General features: G+C 43.3%; 1 protein-coding gene across 3 annotated transcripts in view; it reads right to left on the bottom strand.

Moving 5' to 3' along the window:
• LOC126428165 (uncharacterized) overlaps positions 1–24,479 on the bottom strand; it is a 210,993-nt gene that overhangs the window by 132,301 nt on the left and 54,213 nt on the right. For all 3 annotated transcript variants that reach the window (XR_007576785.1, XM_050090074.1, XM_050090075.1), the window contains exon 2: positions 21,038–21,163. Coding sequence is in view for 2 of the 3 variants with exons in the window: in XM_050090074.1 (XP_049946031.1) it covers positions 21,038–21,163 (126 nt within the window). In the remaining variant the exon portion in view is untranslated. The remainder of the gene's footprint in view (positions 1–21,037; positions 21,164–24,479) is intronic.

Genomic DNA, 24,479 nt, shown 5'->3' on the forward strand with positions numbered 1-24,479 from the left:
AACACACACACTCACACTCACACTGATCATGCTGAAGGCAATCAGATATTTCCACATATGACACTTGGCATACTTAATTAGTATTTGCGTCTCTGTTGTAAGCAACCAACGGATGAGTTGTAAGCTGTGAATTATTCCAGTGAAATCCCTGTACTTCATCCTGATTGACGAAGGAGTAATTCTCTACAAAATCACAAACAACATGACATGTATTTGCTTTGTGTTCTTCTTTAGTGATTTTAAAAATCTGTGACTGCTGCTGTGTGATACGTGATAGTAGTAGGAGCTGTTGGAAACTCGGTGCAAAAAAAAAAAAAAAAAAAAAAAAAAAATCGTCTGTTGATTTTGTTATAGTCTCTAGAACTGCAACGCCTGCGGCGAATCAACACCTATTTGGAATTTCATCAGTGCAGTTCGCACCAAACAGTTCAAACAGCAGTCAGTCAACCTTGTCAGACTTGAAGAATAGGAGAGTGTGCCTAAGAAACATATTGAAAGTGCATTGCATGAATCAAATGCTACACAGTGCTTTTATGATGGTAATGTGTGTTCTTCACACTTCGTTAGTTCATTTAATTTAACCCTTCAACCATTAACTTAAAATTCTGGCGTGAGACTCATAAACAAACAGCATGGATTCCACTGGCATAGACAAGAACACAGTGCTTTAGCAGTAACACACAAAATTTTGATTGAACGTTGGGCCCAACAGAGCAGTTCTCTGAGCAGTCCGCCCGTCTCCCTCAGATTCGGGAGAGGAAAAAAATTGAGAATCGATATTTACATCTGATTGTGTATCTTTGAAAAATGCATACAATTCCTTAAGAACGTCTAACCTTGGCTGCTTCTGCTAACGTACTCTAATTCCAATTTCTTTCACGGACACATACCGTAGTCTTTTCTTCCTGGCACAGTGGAAACTAAGTACACGTTGAACAGTTTTTACAACATACCTTACCTACCTTTGGATTTGGTGTTGCTGATCTTTCATGTTCTGCTTCTAACTGTTTTGCTCTTCATACCGTGTAATCTGAAGTAGAAAATACTTTCATTGTTTTCATTATACTCCAGTTCTTTGGAAGTATTATCAAAATTTGTGTTTTGTGACACATACACAATGTATTGTGAAACTTATCCTTCAGCTGGGCTACGATTTCTCTTTCTTCATTTTTTTCACCCTCTTCTTTTTCCAGTTACGCCACGCAAGCACATTCCAACACAGAGCAACCTTTTTCAATTTTTACACAGAGGCAACCTTTTTCAATTTTTGCTTTGGGTTATTTTTCTCATGCTGAAACCTCTTTTTCTTCACAGGAGACTCACCTAAAAACTGGAGGATAGTAGTTAAAGAATGCAATGCCACATCTGATGTTCTTTCATTTTCACTTAATATCATCTCTGGAAGTACCTAGCACAGATAACGCCGGACGTGCACGGGTTTATGGGTTTTGTGATATTTGCTTACTACATGTACTGCATATTTTTTCATCTAGCAATACATTAGGACACTTGTTTACCATCCTTTCCTCAAATTCTTCTGTACTCTTCTTCTTGAAATTGAGTGCACCAGTATATTTTGACTTGAAATCGATTTTTTACAAACTACTACTAAATACTACTTCACAGCGCATGTACACTGCAGCCACACCATGAAATAAGCTAATTACAACTGGCTGACATAAAAATCTCTTCCATTGGCTGTTCATAGTAAGAAACTATCATCAATTTGTCAGAAAAATAGTGACTGGTGTTGTTTGCTCTTCTGGAAGAAAACCCGGTTACGTAATTGCTTACTGTATTAATGTTTTGGTCATGGTGCCTTTGGTGTACAGTCTTGACTTTTACCATGTTCATAGTAGCATATTGGGGCTACACAATATATTGTTTTTTTTTCCAAAAGAGTTAAAAGTGTGTATTTTGAGCTATTCAAGGTTAAAGGTTAAGGTCAATGGAACTGGGTATAACAATTCTTAGAAACCTGGCATATTGCTTATCAGTATAAAGCTCTACTCATTAGCTTTTCAGTTGTACAGGTTTCATGGCCGTGTGTGGATTAGGACCAGTGCTATAATCATTTATGTTGAGACAGATGGAAGTGAATTTTACATAATTTCCAAACTTTGCAGACCTCTAACTTTATTCACAGTTGTCAAATGCCTCTGCAAATTGATAGTTTTTCATCTCTCATTTGGATCACTGAATGCTCCAAATCTGAAAGAACTCTGGGTGGGCCGGGTTGAGTGCTGCTTTGAATTGACTTGGTATTATCCCAACAGGTCTTGAAGAGAAGAAGTGGATTACCGAATGAGAAATATAGGCTTCTGTTGAAAAAAGACACGCTGAGGAAAGTTACAGGAAAGGCAGTTGTGCTGGTTAACTCCGCCTGGTAGCTATACAGCACTTGCTTGTTAATCTTTCAGGTTTTCTCAGTGTGATTGACTAATTGTGTGCTTACAGACGCTGAGCCGAGCTGTTCCATTTCGCGCACAATATTTTGACGACCGACCCAAGGAAGAAGACTGGGTCGATTGTCGAAATATTGCACATGAAATGGAACAGCTCGGCTCAGCACCGGGAAGGACACCATTGCTATTTGCTTGAAACATTTTTAATTTGTTTTCGTGTAAAAAGTTATTTGGGGTGGTCAAGATAATTGGCAGACTCTGAATACTTTATGTGCATTGGTGTGCAAAACTTAAGGGCGAAAGTAACTTTTGCATGATGTGTCACTGCCAAGTTGCTTGGACCATACATAGAAAGAACTGCTACAGTATAACAGAAGATAACCGAAAGAAATATCCAAAGAGATGAACAGAAATGGCACTTTTATTCAAATACACTAATCACGCAGCGCCATTTATGTTGGTTCCTCACACATTAAAAAAGGAAGTGTATGGTTCTTAATGGATGTATGTGCAACGTGCTTCCATGTAGGAAGGAGTAGTTGTGGCAGGTCGTTTCATTCCTCCATCAGCGCAGATGACAACTGCTGTATGGTCATTGGTGCATGAGGACGTGTTTGTTGCTATACGACTCCCCATCACATTCCACACATACTCGATGGCATTTAAGTCAAGCGAAATGGGAGGCCATTCCATTCGAATATCCTCTTGTCCCAAGAACTTCTCCACCTGGCTGTTCAATATGGTCGCGTAGTGTCATCCATTAAAATGAAGATCGAATGTACCCCTGAAAAGACGCACGTGGGAAAGAAGTACAGAATGACATTGAGCGACGAATGCACCTTTTTCAAAGATTTGTTTGTCAGTAGGCCAATGCAACATTATATATCTCCACACCACAACACCTGCCCCACCAAATAGATCACGTGTGACAATGTTACTGGGTGCATCACGAGTTCCCACATCTCGCCATATGACGGTACGCCCAACGTTGTCGAACTTCATCATTTTGCTGGTCCACCTGTTACGGTGAGTAGGCATAATGTTGCGTGGGCGTACTGACCTTCACATCCTTGTACACGGTACACTCACCGGTCAACGTTATTGTGACACTGTAGTCCTTCCCATGTGCGTCTTTTCAGGGTTGCATTCTGCCCTGACTTCCTTTTTCGTGGATTACGATGCCCCATCTTATCGAACAGCGCAGGAGGAGGATGAGGACCTGGAGACGAGAGGATGTGCAGGTAATGGACTGGCCTCCCTGTTCCCCCCGACTTAAATCTCATTAAGCATGCATGGGCTGCGTTGGTGAGACGTATTGCAGCGCGTCTAAGCTGATCAACAACCCTCCAGCAGTTGTCAACCACGTTGGTTTAGGAATGGAACGCCCTACCACAAGAACTAACCAACATCGTGACCAGCGTGTGAGCGCGTTGCGTCCAGGGGACCACAACAAATCGCAATTACTTCATTGTAATTTTTGTATTTGAGTAACAGTGTCATTTTTGTTCGTCTCATTGCGTGTTTCTTTCTTTTATCTTTTCTATTACGGCGCAACAGTTCTTTCTATGTATGGTCCAAGTTTCATCGAGCTATGTAACGTAGCAGTGACATATCATGTAAAAGCTACTTTCGTCCTTAAGTTTTGCACATCAGTGAATTTTATGTACTATTTCCAGTAATAAAACTATGAAATTGAAATTTAGGGAGCAGTGGAAGGAAGGAAATTATGCTTAACATCATGTCGACGATGAGGTCATTAGTGACAGAGCGTAATCTTGGGTTGCAGAAGGAAGTCACTGTGCTCTTGCAAATGAGCCATCCCGGTATTTGCTACAAGCGATTTAGGGAAGCCACAGAAAATCTGCATCTGAACCGACGTCCTCCTGAACGCTAGTCCATTGACGACTGCTAGATGGTGGTTGATGCAAGTGGACGTGTTGCTATACGACTCCGCAACACATTGCACATGTGCTGGATGGGATTTAAGTCAGGGGAAAGAGCAGTGGTTGCACTGGTTGTCAATTATCGTAACCATCATGACAATGTCTTTGACTCTTCTCTTTGCGAAAGAATCCCGTTGTGGGAGATATATTTATCAAACATGGACAATTTTTACGTCCTTTTATTCCATAAAGTAGACACACATGTGGGATTTCATTCAGTTTAGTAAATTATATATTGTTCTATCAGGCCGTTATTGTTTGTTTCTGGCCTTAGGCATAGGCGTCCGCAAGGGGGAAGAGGGGGGGGGGGGGAGGCGGGGAGATATACAGAATTAAAGGCTATGTGGTATGTGTTAGGTCAGTTAAAACAAAATAGAGATAAAAATGGTATTTCGGTACATTCTACATAACTAGATAATTAGATAATTAATAGATTTACATTACTGATAAAAGTAATACCAATGTACTTGTTTTATACACCGAAGCGCCAAAGAAACTGGTATAGACATGCGTATTCAAATACAGAGATATTTAAACAGGCAGAATATGGCGCTGCGGTCGACAACGCCTCTGTAAGGCAAGTGTCTGGCGCAGTTGTTAGATCGGTTACTGCTACTGCGATGGCAGGTTATCAAGATTTCAGTGAGTTTGAACGTGGTGTTATAGTCGGCGCGCGAGCGATGGGACACAGCATCTCCGAGGTAGCGATGAAGTGGAGATTTTCTCCTACGACCATTTCACGAGTGTACCGTGAATATCAGGAATCCGGTAAACCATCAAATCTCCTACATCGCTGCGGCTGGGGAAAGATCCTGCAAGAACGGGACCAACGACGACTGAAGAGAATCGTTCAACGTCACAGAAGTGCAACCCTTCCGCAAATTACTGTAGATTTCAGTGCTGGACCATCGACGAGTGTCAGCGTGCGAACCATTCAGCGAAACATCATCGATATGGTCTTCCGGAGCCGAAGGCCCTGTCGTGTACCCTTGATGACTGCACGACACAAAGCTTTACGCCTCGCCTGGGCCCGTCAACACCGACATCGGACTTTTGATGACTGGAAACATGTTGCCTGGTCGGACGAGTGTCGTTTCAAATTGTTTCGAGTGGATGGACGTGTACGAGTATGGAGACAGCCTCATGAATCCATGGACCCTACATGTCAGCAGGGGACTGTTCAAGCTGGTTGATGCTCTGTAATAGTGTGGGGTGTGTGCAGTTGGAGTGGTACATGACCCGTGATACGTGGACTCTTGGCAGGTGACCCGTTCGTAAGCATCCTGTATGATCACCAGCATCCATTTGTGTCCATTGTGCATTCCGACGGACTTGGGCAATCCAACAGGACAATGCGACACCCATCACGTCCAGAATTGCTAAAAAGTGGCTCCAGGAACACTCTTCTGAGTTTAAACACTTCCGATGGCCAACAAACTCCCCAGACATTATTGAGCATATCTGGAATGCCTTGCAGCGTGCTGTTCAGAAGAGATCTCCACCCCGTCGTACTCTTACGGATTTATGGACAGCCCTGCAGGATTCACAGTGACAATTTCCTCCAGCATTACTTCAGACGTTAGTCGAGTCCATGCCACGTCATGTTGCGGCACTTCTGCGTACTCACTGGGGACCTTCACGATACTGGGCAGGTGTACCAGTTTCTTTGGCTGCTCGGTGTAGTTCCTAGAAAAGATAGTTAACTGTATCAGCTCGTGTAAATTAAGAGGCAAATTGAAGTTCACAATTTCCTTCTCTCTTAGTTTAACGCTACTTCATCTGAATGCATATATTTATATTACGTATCTGTGCGGACAGAAAGGGAAAGAGCTCCTTGTACACCCCGTATTCGCTTGTCGCCAGGAGCGTCAGTTCAGAAGCTGGAAAAGAAGATTTTAGCGCCATCGACGCCGAATCAGTGGTACGGATTGTTCTCTTCGATTGTCGCATCCGAACTAGTGGTTCACATCATCGGTGAATCAGCATTCACAAAGCGGTGACTCAACGGCGTGAATTCGGAATCATGCATGAGTGAAGATCAGTTGTGCAATAGCGGCTACAAACTTTCTGCCATAATAGCCCTTTGCGTACCAAGGTTTGCTTGGTATTTCTGGTGATATACGGTACTGGCATAAAGACAGCCTCTTGATTTCGAGGATTGTGCCCATTCCTTATTTCATTCATTTCTTGTTAGTCGCTTATGTATTTGTAGAATGTCGTTATTCTTCGCAGTCATATACTGCCTCTTTGCCATGCCTGTCGTTTCCTTTCATCCCACAGTGACCTTCTATCCAACACATTTTGGCTTGCCGTTTATTGATTTATATTTCTCCCAGCACGTCTTCTATTCAGTGTGCCATGGGCTGACTCATTTTTCCGGCGTTGTTGTTCTTTAGCAAGGCAAGAGCTGATACAGGATGTGAAAGATAATATTATTTCTTTCTGTAGTACATTGAATAGGAAGAACAGCCTCCACGATTGCAGTTAGTTCCCCTATGATGATTGTGTTGTCATTTGCTAGTTCAAATTTTCTACTGAAGACTGAGGTATACTTTGACCAATACAGAAATTTTACCAAAACATTGGTACCGGGTAAGAGAAAATTCAACGAAAAACATATCGCTAAAATTTCAGACACAACCTGTGTCTATACCTGTACTGATAATAAAACTGTATCAACCATCGTGTCTGTACATTGAAAATACTTACCAAAAATTGATTGCGAGTGATGTAGGGATTGTGGCAGAATACAACAAGACTAGTTTAAAAACTTGGTCTCTATGCCTATTTGAACACGCTAATTTCCAAAACTACTAGTCAGTTTTTATGGGAATTTCAGAGGTAATTTTAGCGTAGCCCGGGCAATGTATAGGTTTATTTAATCAAAATCGGATCACCGCGAAAAAGGTATCGTAATTTAAATTATCTAAAACCGTCGTATATATATGATTGTCTGTTTTAACACACTAATCTCCAAAACTACTACACGAATTTTCACGTGGATTACACAGGTAACTTGAGCGTAGCTTGAGGCAGCTTATAGGCTTTACTTCATCAAAACCGGACCACGGAAAAAATATCGTAATTTGAAGTTCTGGGAGTCTAATGAGCTTAGTAGTTCTGATGTTTACGTTGATGATGGCGTCGAACACGAAACAACCAGTAGTTGGCGCTGTTAGTTTCGTAATACACCAAAGAACCAATAGATGGCACTGGTAGTTTTTTTACCTCAGTGACTGAAGCTGTTCGGATGTTTACATCACTGGCAGAATAAGCGCTGCTTTGCGAATACAAACTAACGCTGAAATTATTTAGCCAAGATATATGGATTTACTGATTTCCCTTTTTCCATTAAGAACTTAACGACATTGATTTGCTTCTTTCAATAGGTCTTACTTATATTCTTTGCTATGGAAAATGAATTCATTGAGTTTGCTTTGTGATTTGGGTGCCTACTAATTACTAAGGCCGCTCTTTGTAAACCCCTCACAAAAGAGAGGTATTCGACCTACAAGGGGAGAAGAGGTGGCGGCGTCAAGTTTCTGATCACGAGGATTTGCCGCAGTGACTTGGTTTTAATACAAAACCTCTCTGCAGCGTCTCATGAAGTGAGGGCATGTGACATTGTTGTTGGTAATCCGTCTAGTGAGAGCACTTAGTGACTTCCAACAAGCTTTAAGTATAATTTCAACCCTTTCTAAACTTCGCAGCGCAGTGTACGCTGATATGAAACTTGGAAAGTACCGACAAAGCTGGGGTAGTGGTTAGCACACAGGAGTCGCATTCTGGAGGGCGACGGTTCAGCCCTGCGTTCGACCATTCTGATTTAGGTTTTCCGCGATTTCCCTAAGTCGCTTCAGGCGAATGGCGGGATGATTTCTTGGAAAGGGCACGGCCGATTTTTTTCTCTATCTTTCCCTAACCCGATGCGACCAATGACCTCGCTGTTTGCCCCCCCCCCCCCCTAAAAAAAATCAACCAACCAGTCTTGGAAAGTGGGTGACGAGGTACTGGCCGAAGTAAAGCTGTGAGAACGGATAGTGAGTCGTCCGTGGGTAGCTCAGTCGGTAGTGCACTTGTCCGCGAGTGTGAAAGGTCCCAAGCTCGAGTCTGTCCGGCACGTAGTTTTAATCCTGCAGAAAGTTTCTATCTGAGCTACTTCTCGCTTACATACTTTACGTCTAATACTTAGCAAACTGACTAATATGAAAATAAATCAGTCGTTGGAAGCTGTTTTCTTGAAGGAATCGGAGGGGCGGGGGCGGCGGCATGCGGGCTTACTGTTTGTCCCCGTTTGTTTATAAATATATAAAAGTAACTTTTATTGTGAAAAAGGAAATAACTTACAGAAATGTTTAATACAGCACTGTATATACACTCCTGGAAATGGAAAAAAGAACACATTGACACCGGTGTGTCAGACCCACCATACTTGCTCCGGACACTGCGAGAGGGCTGTACAAGCAATGATCACACGCACGGCACAGCGGACACACCAGGAACCGCGGTGTTGGCCGTCGAATGGCGCTAGCTGCGCAGCGTTTGTGCACCGCCGCCGTCAGTGTCAGCCAGTTTGCCGTGGCATACGGAGCTCCATCGCAGCCTTTAACACTGGTAGCATGCCGCGACAGCGTGGACGTGAACCGTATGTGCAGTTGACGGACTTTGAGCGAGGGCGTATAGTGGGCATGCGGGAGGCCGGGTGGACGTACCGCCGAATTGCTCAACACGTGGGGCGTGAGGTCTCCACAGTACATCGATGTTGTCGCCAGTGGTCGGCGGAAGGTGCACGTGCCCGTCGACCTGGGACCGGACCGCAGCGACGCACGGATGCACGCCAAGACCGTAGGATCCTACGCAGTGCCGTAGGGGACCGCGCCGCCACTTCCCAGCAAATTAGGGACACTGTTGCTCCTGGGGTATCGGCGAGGACCATTCGCAACCGTCTCCATGAAGCTGGGCTACGGTCCCGCACACCGTTAGGCCGTCTTCCGCTCACGCCCCAACATCGTGCAGCCCGCCTCCAGTGGTGTCGCGACAGGCGTGAATAGAGGGACGAATGGAGACGTGTCGTCTTGAGCGATGAGAGTCGCTTCTGCCTTGGTGCCAATGATGGTCGTATGCGTGTTTGGCGCCGTGCAGGTGAGCGCCACAATCAGGACTGCATACGACCGAGGCACACAGTGCCCTACACCCGGCATCATGGTGTGGGGAGCGATCTCCTACACTGGCCGTACACCACTGGAGATCGTCGAGGGGACACTGAATAGTGCACGGTACATCCAAACCGTCATCGAACCCATCGTTCTACCATTCCTAGACCGGCAAGGGAACTTGCTGTTCCAACAGGACAATGCACGTCCGCATGTATCCCGTGCCACCCAACGTGCTCTAGAAGGTGTAAGTCAACTACCCTGGCCAGCAAGATCTCCGGATCTGTCCCCCATTGAGCATGTTTGGGACTGGATGAAGCGTCGTCTCACGCGGTCTGCACGTCCAGCACGAACGCTGGTCCAACTGAGGCGCCAGGTGGAAATGGCATGGCAAGCCGTTCCACAGGACTACATCCAGCATCTCTACGATCGTCTCCATGGGAGAATAGCAGCCTGCATTGCTGCGAAAGGTGGATATACACTGTACTAGTGCCGATATTGTGCATGCTCTGTTGCCTGTGTCTATGTGCCTGCGGTTCTGTCAGTGTGATCATGTGATGTATCTGACCCCAGGAATGTGTCAATAAAGTTTCCCCTTCCTGGGACAATGAATTCACGGTGTTCTTATTTCAATTTCCAGGGGTGTAGTATATCTTAAAATGTTTTATTTACAAATGTTCAATGTGGCTATCTTTTGTAACACGACAAATGCCCCATGTGTAACCCTATGAAGCAAGGCTTGACGTATAGTGGCAACTTCTTACGTTATCTATTGTCACACCTAGTCGATGTTTCCCAGAAGCCGAGGAAAGAACACACTGTTCTTAATGTAACCCCATACAGAAAAGTTCATTGAGCTTAAATCAAGTGACTGTGGTGGCATGCTATCTTGCTGGAAAATAAATACTGTGCCCATAGGCGCGTTCAGAGGCGCCATGTCACTGATTACGCGGTCCGTCCCACCGGAGGTTCGGACCGACGACCTCAACAGTGTGGTTCCTTAGGAATTCACACACATTTGAACATTTTTTCTGTGCAAATATCCTTTTTTATTTGAGGGCATTAGGTGCTGTTCAGGCATGTCCGGTTACGATATGCCAGTTACAGCTGACTTGGCAACAAAGGAAGGATTGTAAATCTTGTTACAGCTTACAGCGCAAAACAAACATTTACCTTAGGCAGTCTCGTACATGTTCGATTACGTGACGAGGTTTTTCCTCACTCCATATCCGAACATTATGCTGATTCGCTATATCGCAGGTATGGAAGGTGGCTTCGTCAATGAACACAATTTTATTAACTCTACACAAAACTTAGCTCGTTTCTCTTTGTCACTTTCTCTTAAAGATTGCAGCAGTTCTAATTTGTATCGTTTGAATGACAGGCGTTCACAGTGTAACACGGTAACACCAGGCATATTCAATTCTAAGCTGGCATGGCTTTTTGAATTACCCGAACTACCAATTTACTCTGCCAAAATTGTTCAATTGCTGCGTCAGTGACTGCTGATTGACCCTGACCCGGCGTCAGATTCGGTTAAATGATTGTAACAATTAATAAAAGTTTGTATTTGTGGCTAGCTATATTTAGTCCAAAACCGTCTCCGAACCGTAGTAGCGGATTAACAGAAACAACACTGCGCTTACCCTGCTCTCTGATACGACTTCATTTTGACTGTCAGAATAATTTATTCGCACATGCCACGTAGCGAGGACGTTGGGAACTGACAGTGGTAAGCAGATAGACTGCATTCAGTGCTGTGTCAAACATTTCTGTAAGTTATTTAACCTTTAAAGGTTACTTTGTATAACTAATTTATAAATACACTGTGTACTGAGAGTAAGCCGGCCGGAGTGGCCGTGCGGTTCTAGACGCTACAGTCTGGAACCGCGAGACCGCTACGGTCGCAGGTTCGAATCCTGCCTTGGGCATGGATGTGTGTGATGTCCTTAGGTTAGTTAGGTTTAAGTAGTTCGAAGTTCTAGGGGACTGATGACCTCAAGTTGAGTCCCATAGTGCTCAGAGCCATGGTTTTTTTTTTTTTTTTTTTTTTTTTTTTTTTTTTTTTTTTTTTTTTTTTTTTTTTTTTTGTACTGAGAGTAAATTGGTGGTACGCGGGACATGTAATAGGATGATTGGTTGTTGGATGGACCAAGGAACAGATATGAAAAGGATTTCAACAGGTATGAAAAGGCCGATGCAACGACTGAATGAAAGACGGGTGGATGGAATTATAAATTACGCAGAAATAAAATGGATGAAGACAGCGGAAGACTGTAATGAAGGGAAAAAGGGAAAAATCTGGAGACGGCCTTTCTCCAGCAGTGGATGTCACATGGATGGTGGTGGTGGTTTTGGTTGTGGTGATGGTGGTGGTGGTGAGGAGGAGAAGGAGGAAATTCTCTGACATTCTTGTTAGTACCATTCAGGAAAAGCGAGGCCAATCCATGCAGAAACGGCCAGGGCAGCCATATCCACTGCCTTCCAAAACGGCGTATGATGGCTGTGGATGGGTTTGACACCGTTGCGGCATGTATTCGATGAAATTCCCGTGCATTTCTCAAGGGTAGAACTCTGCAGCGAAGTGTGCGCCGGAATGGGACATCTTGACAAATTTTTAACTGTCAGTAAGACCATCGCCTTCTACAGCAAAGCTGTAAGTACGCTTACTAGGTCGACTAGTAGTTTTAATACCCTGGGAAATCTGTTGCAGATATTTTCGCCATTTCTCAATAAGAACTATCGACAGCACTGTGGCAGTGGTGAGAGATGCCGGTGGTGTCAGAATATGTGTTCCATCGAATCTCAGACACTGAGCTGCGGCCGCATTGTTTATATGACAGGACTGCTGCTGGCTAGCACTTTGTCTTCTCTTTTGTTGCTTTGGCCCAACACCAAACAGATTGGTGTCATGGCTATAGTACACCAAGACCACAGTCGAACAGTTGCATTTCTGCAGTTACATCTCCTGACAAAATTACTTTGCAAGGATCATTTCCAACTGTAACGGCAGTGATATGTATTTCTATTTGTTGCAGTTTTCTTCTTTGTCCTAGTATGGGGTTAGTCGTTAGTATGCGACACAACTCGACAAGAAAGTTTTTGATAAACACCTATTGTGTCAGAAATTTCAGAACGTTCTAGCAATGATTTTATATTGCTACAGCAGTTCTTCTCACTGCAGATTTCATTCGGACGACGTAACGTACAGTGTTACCTATACTCCAGTGTGTGGATGTCGTCGTCATAGATACTTTCCACAGCATAGAAACTTAAAAGCAGTTACAACTGAAGTAACAAGAAATTGGTGGTTTTTCTAAAGAGCAGGTAATTGGAGGTTCTCACTTTGAATTTTTTGTGTTAGTGGGTACTGTTTTGCTAGAAGTACAGTATCTCATCAACTGTATCCGGGCACTTATTAGTGAATACCTCTAAATTTGAGCGGGCCGGTGTGGCCGAGCGGTTCTAGGCGCTTCAGTCTGGAACCGCGCTACCGCTACGGTCGCAGATTCGAATTCTGCCTCGGGCATGGATGTGTGTGATGTCCTTAGGTTAGTTAGGTTTAAGTAGTTCTAAGTCTAGGGGACTGATGACCTCAGATGTTAAGTCCCATAGTGCTCAGAGCCATTTGAACCAACTAAATTTGACATGTTCCACATCCACGAGGATCTCCTTAGCACGGATCTATGGAACGAAAAACTAACCTAATCTAATCCCCGAGACCTGAAGGAAACGAATTACCATGCGTAAAACAGCTTCAAATGTCTGATTACTTTATACATGATTTAGTTGTTACATATTTTACTTAAACATGCAAGAGAGAAAGGTTTAGGAAAGGTTTGAAATTATGCTTGTTGGAAGTCGCTAAGTGTCCGTATTACGAAACACTGAATGAATACAGTTTGCGTAATTCTCGCTTCGTTTTAAGCAAAAGCTATGTTTTCACGCACCTCAATGTTTATGAGGTCATATCTCCTAAACCATGTGTGGTACAATATGTAATTTTGCGCTACATTCAGTGATATATGTAAATACTTTGTCAAAAGTGTTTTACGAATAGGGTTGGTAGTGAAGAAATAATAAATTAAAACATCTTGCTTGTTGTTGAAGTTCTACTGTGCACCATTTGAATGAGAAGCTAGTTTTTCACCAATCTAAATATCGATGATGTCATACCTTCCGAACTACAAGGTGTACAACTTTGCTTCCGCTGTCTGCCGATAGGTGGTGACAATGGTAAGTAGCGGTCGAAAGAAACAGACCGCAGACATCAGGCAGTTAGCTTGGAGGACCTCGGTCAGCATAACCTCATTCAAACATTAGTCGATTTGTGTCTGCGTTATAAAGTTGCTCTTGATTGAAAATGTCAGTTTACGAGCCTAATTCTCGTCATTTGCGGGAGGTGTTACAGTTTTGTTTCAATATGAAGAAAACAGCGGCTGAGTCTCATCGAATGCTCTCAAGTACATATGGTAAGAACGCTGTTAGTGAAAGAACGTGTCCTAAGTGCTTTCAACGCTTCAAGAACGGTGATTTTAACGTCGTAGACCGGCGTAGTGGTGGGAGAGCGAATGTTTTCGAAGATGCAGAACTGGAGACATTGCTGAGTGAAGACTCGCGTCAAACTCAAGAAGAATTGGCACGATTAGTGGGAGTGACACAGCAAACCATTTCAAAACGCCTCAAGGCTATGGGCATGATTCAGAAAGAAGGCAACTTCGGTCCCGTGTGAGCTGAAACCATGAGAAGTTGAACGGCGTTTGTGTGTTTGTGAAAAGTTGCTTCAGAGGCAAAAACGGAAGGAATTTCTGCATCGCATTGTGACCGGGGACGAAAAATGGGTTTATTGCAATAACCCTAAACGCAAAAACTCATGGGGATACCCCGGCCATGCTTCTAAGTCGACGGCCAAATCGAATATTCACGGCTCCAAGATCATGCTCTGGATTTGGTGGGACCAGCTCGGCGACGTGTACTATGAGGTGTTAAAACCAAGTGAAACTATCACAGGTGTTCGTTATCGAACGCAATTAATGCATTTGAACAGAGCATTAAAAGATAAACGGACGCAATCCAGCGAGAGGCAAGATAAAGTGATTTTGCAGCACGACAACGCTCGACCCCACGTTGCAAAAGAGTTCAAAACGTACTTGGAAACGTTAAAATGGGAAGTGCTATCCCACTCGGCGTATTTTCCAGACGTAGCTCCCTCTGACTATCACGTGTTTAGATCAATGGCGCATGGCCTGTCTGACCAACACTTCCGATCACATGAGGAAGTCATAAAGTGGATCGATTCGTGGATCGCTTCAAAGGACGAGATGGGAGAAAGTAGTGGCCAGCGATGGAAAATACTTTGAATGATACATTTGTAACCAATTTGTTTCATTAAAGCCTCAAATGTTGGGGAAAAAACGGCGTAAGCAAGGCTGTACACCTTGTATGGATCGTACAGTGATATAATTTGGCAGGTACATTTAGTCATATACATACACCAAAAAAGTTTTGCATTACCCCAGTTCCCAGATCTCCTGAAGATAGACGTTGACTGTGGGTTTTGTATCACAGACATAGTACCTTTGACTGTTCAGAGATGTCACTAAACCCGCCGAAAGATGTAAACAACCATGCATGAGCAGCGTCTATTAGACGGAGGGGTTCCGACAGCCGGTCAGTTCCAGTCATTCCACCAGGTAGGAGGTACACGGCTCGTGTTGTCTGTAGTCCAACTATTTCTAGACGGTCAATACCGCGGTTCGATCGCGACCGCATTGTTACTTTCTGCCAAGAAGGGCTCTCAACAAGGGAAGTGTCCAGGCGTCTCGGAGTGAACCAAAGCGATAATGTGTCTCGCTCAGGTGCCAAAGGGGTACTGCTGCAATGAATGACTGCTGCCTACGGATTGTGGCTCGAAGGAACCTTGACAGCAGCGCTACCATGTTGAATAATGCCTTTCGTGCAGCCACAGGACGTTACGACACATACTCTGCACAATAGGCTGCATGATGGGCAACTTCACTCCAGACGTCCATGGCGAGGTCCCCCTTTGCAACCACGACACCACACAGGACGGTACAGATGGGCCCGACAACATGCCAAATGGACCGCTCAGTATTGGCATCACGTTTTTTTCACCGATGAGTGTCGCATATGCCTTCAACCAGACAATCGTCGGAGACGTGTTTGGAGGCAACCCGATCAGGCTGAACGCCTTAGACACACCGTCCAGCGAGTGCAGCAAGGTGGAGGTTCCCTGCTGTTCGGAGTGGCATTATGTGGGACCGACGTACGCCGGTGGTGGTCTTGGAAGGCGCCGTAACGGCTGTACGATACGTGAATGCCATCCTTCGACCGTTAGTGCAACCACATCGGCAGAATATTGGCGAGGCATTCGTGTTCATGGACAACAGTTTGCGCGCCCATCGTGCACACCTTGTGAATGACTTTCTTCAGGATGACGATATCGCTCGACTAGAGTATCCAGCTTATTCTCCAGACATGAACCCTATCGAACATGCCTGGGATAGATTGAAAAGGGCTGTTTATGGACGATGTGAGCCACCAACCACTCTGAGGATCTACGCCGAATCGCCGTTCAGGATTGGGAACATCTGGACCAACAGTCTCTTGATGAACTTGTGGATCGTATCCCACGACGAATACAGGCATGCATCAATGCAAGAGGTCGTGCTACTGTGTATTAGAGGTATCGGTGTGTACAGCAGTCTGGACCACCACTTCTGAAGGTGGTACAACATGCAATGTGTGGTCTTCATGAGCAATAAAAAGGGCGGAAATGATGTTTATGTTGATCTCTATTCCAATTTTCTGTACAAGTTCCGGAACTCTCGGAACGGAGGTGATGCAAAACTTTTTTTGATGTGTGCATGTGGATACTGTCTACAAAGTCTTGCGAAAGGAGTCGGTAGTAAGGACGTAATAAATTAGAACGTCACATTTGATGCTAAATTTCCCTGCATGAAGAGCGAAAATGTAGTAAGCGACAAAAGTTTTTTTTTCTTTTCACAGTTTGTGGGAATTGCAGGTGAACAAAAGTTTCGTAAGGATTTGAAATTGTGCGTAAAATTTATTGGAAATCGCTAAGTGCTCTCATTTTCAAATACCGGATGAAATGAAGTCCAGGTATTTGTGCGCCGGTAGTTAAGTTACCTCATGACAAACATACAGTTTATAACTGTAATACTTGTCTTATTGTGTTACGCTTTTGACATAAGGTTATGCCTCTTAATGAGTAGATTATGAAAGCAATTTAAATTTGGTCAATAATTACGCGAAATATTGAAAATGAAATTTTTGTTGCCCGTGAGGTAGGCAGCCTGCAACTGATAGCGGGTTCCGGTACAGTCAGTAATGTAGATTAATATGGGGAGTGTCTACCCTCCGCCTTTCTGAGGGCTTGTAGTCTGCTGTTAACACATTCCGAATAATGTCTCTGGGGGTATAGCACCCCATATTTCCTCAAAAACTGTCACAGCTCTGGAGCGAAGTCGACGGTGTAAATCATCCCAAATGTGTTCCATTGGGTTCAAGTCGGGACTCTGGGGAGGCTAGTTAATTTCAGGAACTTTATTGTTCAGAAACCAGTGCCTCACAGATATTGCTTATGACAGACTGAATTGTTATGCTAATACAATCAACCACCATTTCCCAACTGTACGCAGTACACAATGGTCTAAAATGTGTTCATATCCTTATGCGTTTATTTTTTTCTTAAGGGAAGCACACCCTAACCATGAAGAATACCCCCATACCGTAACACCACCTTCTCTATACTTAACTGTTGGCACTACACATGATTGCGGGAAATGTTCTCCAAGCATTCGCCTAATCCTAACCCTTCCATCCGACAACCACAGAGTATAGTGTGATGCATCACTCTAAATCAGTTGTTTCCTATCATCCACTGTCCAGTACCTCGCTACTTACAGAAACTTAAGTGTCGATTAGCGTTTAAAATACAAACTGTAGTGGTTATAAGTGCAGATATTTCTATCGATGGCTGATGACTGAGAATGATCTACTGATCAACATTACGTCATTATTCACGTCATTTTGAGACTAATAATTACACAGGTAGGTTGGTTAGTACATCCAAGTTCACGGGGCGAGAGCAAGCCATTAACGTTTATTTTCCCCTGGGCAGCAGGTCAGGTATTTAAGTGTGGACGAAAATCGGTTAGTCTATGCTGACAGGTGTAGTCCACTTAGTGTTGCAGTTACGACCGTGCAAAAAACATTCGGTAGTAAATTATGTGATGTGTTTGTGGAAAGACTTTTCGACGCAGAGAAAAAAACAACCAACACACTGAGTGAGCATATATTAAGGTACCGCATATAAAAATATCTGCAGCTATACCCGTTATACCGTGTATAAACTTATGGTTTATGCGGAATTGCTCGATCATTGTAACCCATTATTTTTAACTCCTGACACACACTCATTGTTATAGCTGGACAGTGATTCCTTCTGCTGATATCATGCGATTTTTCACAATTATCCTCCGCAATGTTCGAAGATCCCCATTCGTTAGTACATGAGGTCTCCCTGGACATGGGCTAACTTTAGTTGTTCCTTCGTGTTTCCGCTTTACAATCACATCACCAACACTCGACATTTGCAGCATTAGGTGGGTTGAAATGTCGATAGATTTATTACTCTGGTGACTTCCATGTACGAAATAACTGAGCTCTGCTGCTCAATTCCACTATTACTGCTTCTGTATCCCTACTGACAGCACAATACAACCTGCCTCCTTTTATACTGGCGGGTCCGACTCTCGTGGCATCTAGTGCTCAATTCTGCGTTACATATGGACTTCCGGATTCTTCTCATCAGATAGTGCACGTGGATGGCTGCAGCAATTGCAACAAGAGCACATACTGATTTTGGAAGACCTTGTCTCAAACGAGAGGTAATGGCCCCGTATGGCGGAATGCTTAGCCGCTGTGTTTACTCCTGGTAACCTACCGTCGTCGCTCAGTATGATCTGATTAAGAGCTCTGATGACACATTTTGACTTGCGTACAGGTCTCTACCAGAAATCTGCGAACTTAGCAAGACGGTGCACAATCCTATACTCCAGGTCAGCGCCATACCGTGCCAAAGAACATTTCACCATCCTAAGGCTTTTTGCTGTCCACCAAAGTTAACTCTTCTCATTTCTGTTATACTGGATTTTACCCAGTGCAGAATAGTCTCATGGACACAAGTTTCTAATTTTCGTGACGCGTGGGTGATAGGTTGAATGCATTTGTGTTTAGCCAAATGTACCAGAAATTCTGTTATCTCGTGAAGTTTGTGCCACAATGAGTCACAGTAGCCAATGTGGAATAAAACGTCACTACATCGTAGTGTGGAGATGCGCATAAGTCATTCAGTCACATATTACGAAACTTATTAATTAGCCTCTCCAGATCCTTTGACTTCCTGCCTTTAAATTGGTATTACACCGTCTTTTATTTTATGCGCTGGTATTTGGTTTTCTTCAGCAAATCTATTTCCGTTGTGTATTTTACTGTCAGCATTAACATATTTTTACCCGTGATTCTAGAGAATATTGTGATTCAGTAAGTGTCTAATTGCAAGAATAGTCTGGCGTACTGTCTCACTGGCTTGGTTCTGTGCAGAAATGTTTTTCATCTTTTCTTTCGTACTCCTACGTGTGAACGAAATGCTTGATGCTCCATAACTGCACTGCAGTCGGCTGAATATCGACCTATTTCTTTAATACCTTCTGGTGTGATCATGTTTAATTGAGGAATTTGTTTTATTGACATCCCTCATACACAGAAGTTTCGTTCAACTTCTTCAGAGGGGAGGTATCATGTTGGAGTTGTTTATCATTACAGACGTTTGTAAAGGATGACGTGATCTAGCTCGTTGATGCTTCTGGCTAGAAATCCTTGAAAATAAATACATTTGTTATGGTAAGTACAGTGTTATTTAACTCTCGCAAATTAACGCTGCAATGGTGATATGAGACTATTATGTAGCTTACTGTAAAAAATATGGGAACAACTTGAATGCTACAACTCCTATATCTGGCTGTGGCTGCATGATCACTAAAGCATCTGGCTTGTATTTCTGCAAAAAAATTAAAATCGCAACACGAAAAAGTTTACAGAAATGACACAACTCAAGATGTTTTAAAATGTGCATCACGTTCGTTTAATGTCACCCATATACATCCTCTAGTGTTATAAGCAAAGATACGAGAATAAGTAAATCAGAGAACTGTTAATGGGTGGAGAAATTGACATTTCACCATAATTAGGTTAAATCATTAAATATTTGAAGTGTGGAAATTGAGTAGGTTCTACGTGACATTTTTTTGACAAAACGCATTTCAGTGTTGCTGCATTCTCGGTAATCTTACTTGTTCCTACACTTCATCCGGATGCCAGACCACGAAGAAACCATTTCAAGCATGCCTCAGCTGATGGCGCGTGGTCTTTGTGCCAAGCTCTGCTTCTCTAGAGTTTCAAAATTCAGAAGATATGAGAGTACAGTTCTACCAGTTAAAAACTTAATGCTGTATTTCTATACTTGTATTATCGCAAATAAAATGTAATGCCTCGTTATTAATGGCACTCGGAACAAAACTGTCTTCCTGCTGTTCTGTTAAAAACTGTACGAATCATCATGTATTTTGTATATAGCCAAGCTATCAAAAATGTCAAAGACGCCAAATACAAACTGATTCATGCAAAAACGAGTACAACCAGCCACTGGGAAAAATGGTATTTGTTTACATATATAGCGCTGTTTCTGGTTTCGCACCGACAAGTTCATCATCAGACGGCTGTTCATGTTTATATTACATGTGTTATTGTTTAGTTGTTGACAAAACAGCCAACAACTAGTGTAAACAACAACAAATGTCTGAAAACGTGAACAGCTGTCTGAATATGAACCTGTCGCTTCAGGACCGGTAACGGTGATTTCCGTATGAATAAATTGCGTTTTCTTCTTTGCAAGAATCAACCAGTAAAAACTTCCTTATTACTCTTAGAGCCAGTCAGTTTCTTGGTTGGCACTTACAACTTTCGTAATAAAGGACTTATTTTCTAATTTGTCTGCCTCTCTTTTTTTTCATAGCTGAGGTGGGCAGCATAATTTGCAATATCAGAATCACTTCTCAATTTTTTAGATACAAATGAGTTGTGTACATAGAGAGGTACATTGTTTTTTGAGTCTCCTGAAAAATGTGAAATTTTTTTTTTTTTAATTTGTGGTAAGTTCCTATGGGACCAAACTACTGAGGTCATCGGTCCCTAGGCTTACACACTACTTATCAGATTAAACTAACTTACGCTGAGGACAACACACACCCATGCCCGAGGGAGGACTCGAACCTCCGACGGGGGAAGCCGCGCGAATCGTGGCAAGGTGCGATAGACCTCGCGGCGACAAATGTGAGATTTGGTGCTTAGAATCTTTTCAATTTCCACTCTTCAGTCATCGTCAGAAAAATATTTTGTCAGTGAAGCAAGAATTATAACAAGGATTTCCAACCTCTTTTCACCATCTGCTTGCAAGTCTGTGCTGTCATCGCTGTCCTGTCGTTTCGTCTCCTCGCGTGCTGCTACGCTTCCGGCCATCACCAGGACGACCAAGGCTGCCAACAGCAGTAACCGAAATCTGGACCGAAAGAGAAATGTATCAGTTAGTGCAGAACTCTAATTTGATTACATTTTGCCAGTTCAACCAAGATTATTGTGCATTAGGAGAGTCCATGAAAATAAAAGTATTATAGAAGCAGCAAAAAGGCATCTGCTCATTTGTCATTGTTATCTGCCTAGTATTAACACACATATCCATCGTAGGAAGACATGGGAGCAGGTGTGTTGCTGTTGTATATTTGTATAAAACGTTTATCTACGGTGCTGTAAGTTCCAGTATGTTATGGCTTCTTTGGGAGACGAAAATTAAATGTTATGTTGCTAGTAGCGAAGTAGTTACGTTTTTAAGTGATAAAGGGTGGTCTCGAACGCTCAGAAACGCACGAAAATGTGCTTAGAATATAAATCGTTCATCTCAAAAACAGTGGTATGAGACATTCGCTTGTAAAACTGCGCTTCTTACTATGAGGGACATTTCAATAATCACCTATTCAATGTCCAAGAAACGGGAAGGAACAAAATATCGATATAAAGGGACCTAAAGACGCAAGTTGCAATGGCGTCACTTATTGCTGTATTTGCTGCAAGGCTGTATAGTATCTCTGTAAACTATGGAGCGGGGAGCGCTTGTTGTGGAGAAAGTTTCCTTTCCTGTAAGAGCGCTACAACTACCGTACTGGATAACTAAGAATAGTTCTCCTTGTACCAGAGCAGTACACCCTGCGGTCATTTATGCTGACCCTGTTCGTGTGTGTTTCGTCTGTTTCTTACATTAATTACTAATATTGTACTCTGCCTGAAACAAAATAATTGAAGCATCCAGAAGACAGGGTCAGAGGTCAACGTATTTCGTACATGTACACACCATCGTCGAGTAAGTAAATGAGTAGAGCGGCAATTTTCTGTGACATGTAAACGGCTACCAGAGTGCATTAGTGTTATTAGTGTTTAGTGTTGTTACAAGTTTCTGTAGCGTATATAAGGGACGTGAACAGCGTCGGATGCCAAGTGATCACTATGAAGGACACCGAGATGCCACGTAGTCGTGTGAGACAGCACTATCAGCACCTGATAGAGTTTGAAATGGCACTGTGGGTCTCATTTGGTCTGTTGTCGAGTTGTACGATATACAGATTTGTGGGGCATTTGGATGTGACAGTGGCCCGATGTTAGACTGCGTGGGAACGTGACAGAAAGCATACTCGTTGTCATGGTTCCAGACGACCAAGTATGACCACCACAAGGGAGGATCGCCGAATTGTGCACCAAGCACATTGAAACCCCTTCACACCAGCGCCAGCCATTCAGTAACAGGTAATGGTCTACTTGTGACCTGTTTCATCCTACTGGTTGGAGACTATAAGGAGCCGAAGTAGAGAATTACCGTCGTAAGCGTAAGGTGCCGTTGACAGCACACCGTAACCAGTTTGCTTTTGGAGTGCTGCTGAAATACTGATGACAGTCGTTCTTCCCGCGAACCATACGCGACTGGAACAGAAAAGGGAGGTAATGACAGTGGCACGTAAAGTGCCCTCCGCCACACACCGCTGGGTGGCTTGCGGAGTATGAATCTAGATGTAGATGTATCATGAGTTTGCACTATCCCGGTTGACCACCGTCGGCGAGTATTGCGGCCACAAATTAGATTAGATTAGATTAGTTTAGTTTAGTTTAGTACTTGTTCCATAGATCATGAATACGACACTTCGTAATGACGTGGAACGTGTCAGGTTAATAAAAGGTGTCTATACAAGATATTACATTACACGAAATATTACACGACCCGTAATATTTTTAATTTTTTTGTGGGGGTTGGGGATATTACCCACTTACTATATCCAAAAATTCATCTAATGAGTAGAAGGAGTTGCCATTAAGAAATTCTTTTAATTTCCTTACAAATGCTATATGGCTATCTGTCAGACTTTTGATGCTATTAGGTAAGTGACCAAAGAGTTTAGTGGCATCATAATTTACCCCCTTCTGAGCCAAAGTTAGATTTAACCTTGAGTAGTGAAGACCATCCTTTCTCGTAGTGTTGTAGCCATGTACACTGCTATTACTTTTGAACTCGTTCGGATTGTTAATGACAAATTTCATAAGTGAATACATATATTGTGAGGCTACAGTGAAGATCTCTAGCTCTTTAAATAAGTGTCTGCAGGATGACCTTGGATGAGCTCCAGCAGTTATTCTGATTACACGCTTTTGCGCAATGAACACACTTTTACTCAATGATGAGTTACCCCAGAATATGATGCCATACGAAAGCAGAGAATGAAAATAGGCGTAGTAAGCTAATTTACTCAGATGTATATCGCCAAAATTTGCAATGACCCTAATAGCATAAGTAGCTGAACTCAAACGTTTCAGCAGATCCTCAGTGTGTTTTTTCCAGTTCAACCCCTCATCAATGCATACACCTAGAAATTTTGAATATTCTACCTTAGCTATTCTACCTTAGCTTAGGGAGAGATCCTATTTTTCCAGCTATTTGAAAAGGTACAGCAGAGTCATGGCGTCATGGTGTGGGGAGCCATCGGGTACGACTTCAAGTCGCGACTGTTAGTGACTGAGGGAACTCCGACAGCACAATGGTACGTCACTAACATCCTGCGTCCTAATGTGTTACCGCTCATGCGACAGTATTGTGGTTGTCAACAAGAAAAGGCTCGTCCACTCATGGCACGCTGCTGTATGAACTGCCTGTGTGATGTTGAGGTACATCCGCAGCCAGCAAGATCCCCAAATCTGTCCTCGACAGAACGTGTATGGGAACAGTTCGGACGTTTACTCCATTCTTGTGCCGATCTTCATAACATGAAAGACGAGACGCAACAGTTGTGGGCCTTCTTGCCTCAGGAGAGGATAGAACGGCTTTGTGACAACCACCCCAACCGAATCAGTACATGCATCCAGGCCAGATGTGGTGCTCAGTCTGATAAGTGGGCTCATGCTGTCAAGTTTCTTGTAAACCTCACTGGAGTTTTTAATCATTGAAGTAACATCACAGACCCTCTCAACCAGTGAAGATTCATTTCGTTTCCAACATCCTTTCTGGGGCTTCACTTTTTCTGCCACGCGGTGTATTTCACAGTGCGCAGAAACGTTGGAAGTAGTAGGGGGCGAGTAACCACTGTGTTCTCCAACACAAAGCATTTCAGTAACCATGGACCAGTGACTAAGCAACAACGGTCGTTTGCAGTGAAAGCATTCTACCAAAGCGGTAGCTATGTAGCCGCTCAGCGTCGTTTCTAGGCGCATTTTCAAATTAGTCGTAATAGGCTGATGCCTTCGGTTAACTCAATAAAAACTTGGGTCGAAAACTTTGAAAA

The sequence above is a fragment of the Schistocerca serialis genome, chromosome 12 (assembly GCF_023864345.2).
Source record: "Schistocerca serialis cubense isolate TAMUIC-IGC-003099 chromosome 12, iqSchSeri2.2, whole genome shotgun sequence".
Classification (NCBI taxonomy): Eukaryota; Metazoa; Arthropoda; class Insecta; order Orthoptera; family Acrididae; genus Schistocerca; species Schistocerca serialis.